This window comes from Zasmidium cellare, assembly GCF_010093935.1.
Source record: "Zasmidium cellare ATCC 36951 unplaced genomic scaffold M409scaffold_12, whole genome shotgun sequence".
Lineage (NCBI taxonomy): Eukaryota > Fungi > Ascomycota > Dothideomycetes > Mycosphaerellales > Mycosphaerellaceae > Zasmidium > Zasmidium cellare.
In genome coordinates this window covers 628,391-631,811 of record NW_022986956.1, presented here as the reverse complement: position 1 = coordinate 631,811, position 3,421 = coordinate 628,391, and the positions used below count along the sequence as shown (strand labels likewise).

The window sequence follows — 3,421 nt, the reverse complement described above, 5'->3', positions numbered from 1 at the left end:
TGACCTGAATGCTTGGCCCGTCCTGCTGCGATGCGGTCCTGATGCCAAGGCACGTTCCATTGGCGATGGCCGCATGTCAGGCTTTTTCAATCCACATCATATTGCTAATAGCCCAGGAATGCGACCGATGTGGTCCGCTTTCGACCGAGTCCGCCGCTCTGGAGTACCTCACCACCAGTCTTGTAGCGACGGGCTGAATGCGGCGAGGAGGATGCACGGTTCACTCACATCTCGTGCGAACTCGCGCCAACCGTCCAACAAAGTCCCTCTCGTACGGCTGAGGATTTGCAAAATCTGATCCTAAGGCCAAGCCGAGCCCGAACCCAAGGTGTTATGCGATCCAAGGACGAAGTGAAAGAGCAGAGCGAGTTGCAGGACGTGGAGCCATCGGGCGACCAAGGTCAGGATATGATCCGAGTCAATGGCGAAAGGCTGTCTGCAAGATGTCCAAACACGAGGCCGTTGGAACAGTTTGGAGACGAGCCGAATGTTGCAGCATCCAAAGGTTTCGCGGCAAAAGCACATAGCGAGCTGTCGAGAAGCCCTCGTCTGCTGGAACCAGTCTCGATGAGTATGGAAAAGGATTCTCGATCCCCTAGACGAGAGGTAAGACAAGAGGTAAAGTGCAGACTGTTGGATGGGCCATGTTGCAGAGCGGCAGACGTACCCAATACTGTCCACGGGTTACTTGTGGGCACGGCTTGCTCGACATGCAACGACACCTCATTATCCTCAAGGCTCTACTGCCTCTTTGCTGCTTCTGAAATACAAGATTCAATCCATCCTACATCTCGTCCTTTTTCTCAAATCATTGTCATCCATTGTCATCCAACCACAATAAAACATAGGACTGATGGGGATAAGCATTAGCCAAGCTTTATGACATGCATCATGTACGAGGAGGGGTGACGGAAGATGTGAAAGCTTACAGCGACGCCTCCTCCAAAGACGCGTAATGTCCTCATATACACCTTCACACTCATTACAATACATCATTTACAGAGGAGGCGAACAGAATCCTCAATGTCTTCTGCCGTTCACCATTGATTGCCGAACACAACTTCCGGATACATCTCGATCTCTATTCTTGCAACAAGATTTTTGCCGCCCTGAGAAGTCCATCTTCACACCTCTACCCGCCCATCGGACTCGGTATCCCGGCACTAGCATTCCCCGTGGCGGCTCATAAAACAGAACAGAACATGATGTGGAAGTGAAAGGGGCGTCTATTACATATTCCTTGCATGAAAAGCTGACGCGGCGGTGGACATTTCTCTTCCCCAGCGCCTGGATGCATCTTGCGGGCGTTGGAACTAGCATTGCGGTTTTGAGCATTTTTGAGGGAGGGATTCCAGGAGCAACATATAACTGTGGAGGCCGTACCTGGATTCTGTGAGATTCTGGAGCGTACTGGCGAATGATCTGATCTGGACAGCATTTCACGAGCATCATGCGACTTCCTTTCGGCGCTTTGCTCTGCGCCTGGCTTTCGATACAGCAACATAGCTGGGCACGACCGATGGCCGACTTCGAGAGTGTGCGCACACGATTGGATGTCTCGTACGTCAATCCGGAAGAGGACCACCCTTACAAGTACTTCCACGAATCGACTTTCCATCCTCACTACGATGGCCGCTTTGGCGACAGAATTCTCAGGTACGACGAGCAACAAGCGCATCTCAAAGCGCTCATACAGACCTACCTCTCGACGATGAACAGCATTGGCGCGGAAACGTGGCTTATGCATGGGACTTTACTGGGCTGGTACTGGAACCGCAGAGTCATGCCGTGGGATTCTGATCTGGATGTTATGGTTTCGGAGAAATCGCTGCATTTCCTGGCCAGCTATCATAACATGACCATGTATCGCTTCAAACTGCCTGCCCAGAAGAAGACGAGGACGTATCTACTCGAGATCAACCCGAATTACCGAGAGGACGAAGTCGACGATGAGAACAGGATCGACGCTCGCTGGATCGATACCGAAATTGGCCTCTTCATCGACATTACCACCCTTCGCCGAGACAGAGCTTCAGATGACGAGGAAGCCATGATGGTCAAAGACAAACATCATTACATGCTTGAAGATATCTATCCTTTGCGAGAGAGCACTTTCGAAGACATTCCTGTCTGGGTTCCATATGCGTATCCGGATATTTTGAGCGAGGAGTATGGACACGAGGCGCTTTCGGGTACGAATTATGAGCACCATCGGTATGATGGGGAGAAGCAGACTTGGATCCCCCAGAAGATACTTACTTCGAAGTTTGATGACGAGGATGATGGCTGAGGATGGCAGAACTCTGATGTAACCTTTCATGCATCACGCATGGTATTACTGTCGATTTGTCCTGGTGAACTCGCATGCGCAACCCCGAAACGGCCGTGGAAATCATCAACGACTTTCTCCCAGTCCTCCACAACCAACTGTTGGTAAATCCGCAACCTCGCCGACTCCGCAATGTACATGAAGTAATTCCGCCCAATGCTCGGATCATCGAAGCTTGTCGATACGACCGTCCAGCCAACCTGCCCTTTACTCAACCCAGCCCAGACAAGAGCTTCCGCCAACTCCAGCCAGCCGCCTCGACGCAACGGTTGGGACCCTCCAGATGGCGGAGGCTGGTTCTCGCTGCTGGAGAGGTGATATTCCACGTTCAAGTGTTTGATGGTGGCCAGAATCTCTCGGCCTAGGAGTGTGGCTGAGAAATGCGATGCTGCGAAACGTTCGACGTAGACGGGGCATTGATCCCTGGGTACTCTGAGGACGAAGTCGTTGAGGGAGTAATACAAAAGCAAGGATTCTTCGCGGAGCTGACGACAAGTCCTTGTCAATGGCGGCGCTGAGGCTGTGAAGTCGACAGCAGCTGTTTTCGTGAGCGCATACTCGTACACGAGGTTGCGAAGTTCAGCACTGAGCTTCAGGGGAGGCGAGGAAGCGCTGTCCATGATATCCATCTTCTGCTCGTGGGCTCAGTCAGCTTCATCGTCACCGGGCAACAGAATACGATTACGAAATTACCAGAAAAAGTACCTGTGCAGCATGCAGACTTCATCAAGACGTCTGGTTCCGTCGACCGCTGATGACTCAAGCAGCAGCTGAAGAGCGAGCAAGGATGAAGATGCCCTGCCCTGTCTTGTTGATAGACTTTCGGAATGGCGGTGCTGGAAGAAGAAAATGTCGCGCGGCCCTGGTTACTCAGATTGCGCTATTCCCAAGGAGGCAACTTGAGATCGATGGGATGAGGCGAGCGGACATCGTTCGATCTGATGGCGTGGCGGTGCGGGAAGTGCACGAGAGTGCTGTGCGACTGTCTTTTTGTTGAAGGACAAGAGAGACTCTGGTGTTGGTGTTTTGTCCGAAGCCTCCTGTGGTGGGCTTGAGCGAGAGACATCAAGGTCGATGACGGGACACAACATA

At 52.1% G+C, this 3,421-nt stretch overlaps 2 protein-coding genes across 2 annotated transcripts; one reads left to right on the top strand and one right to left on the bottom strand.

The window, feature by feature from the left end:
• Positions 1-1,519: 1,519 nt before the first annotated feature.
• Positions 1,520-2,290, top strand: M409DRAFT_65509 (uncharacterized protein; the record flags this gene model as incomplete). Its single annotated transcript, XM_033816542.1, has 1 exon — positions 1,520-2,290. The coding sequence occupies one exon, from the start codon at positions 1,520-1,522 to the stop codon at positions 2,288-2,290; it is 771 nt and encodes a 256-aa protein (XP_033669492.1).
• A 26-nt stretch (positions 2,291-2,316) lies between these two features.
• M409DRAFT_21348 (uncharacterized protein) lies at positions 2,317-2,958 on the bottom strand (the record flags this gene model as incomplete). The annotated part of the gene is made up of 1 exon (XM_033805815.1): positions 2,317-2,958. The coding sequence occupies one exon, from the start codon at positions 2,956-2,958 to the stop codon at positions 2,317-2,319; it is 642 nt and encodes a 213-aa protein (XP_033669491.1).
• Positions 2,959-3,421: the final 463 nt, after the last annotated feature.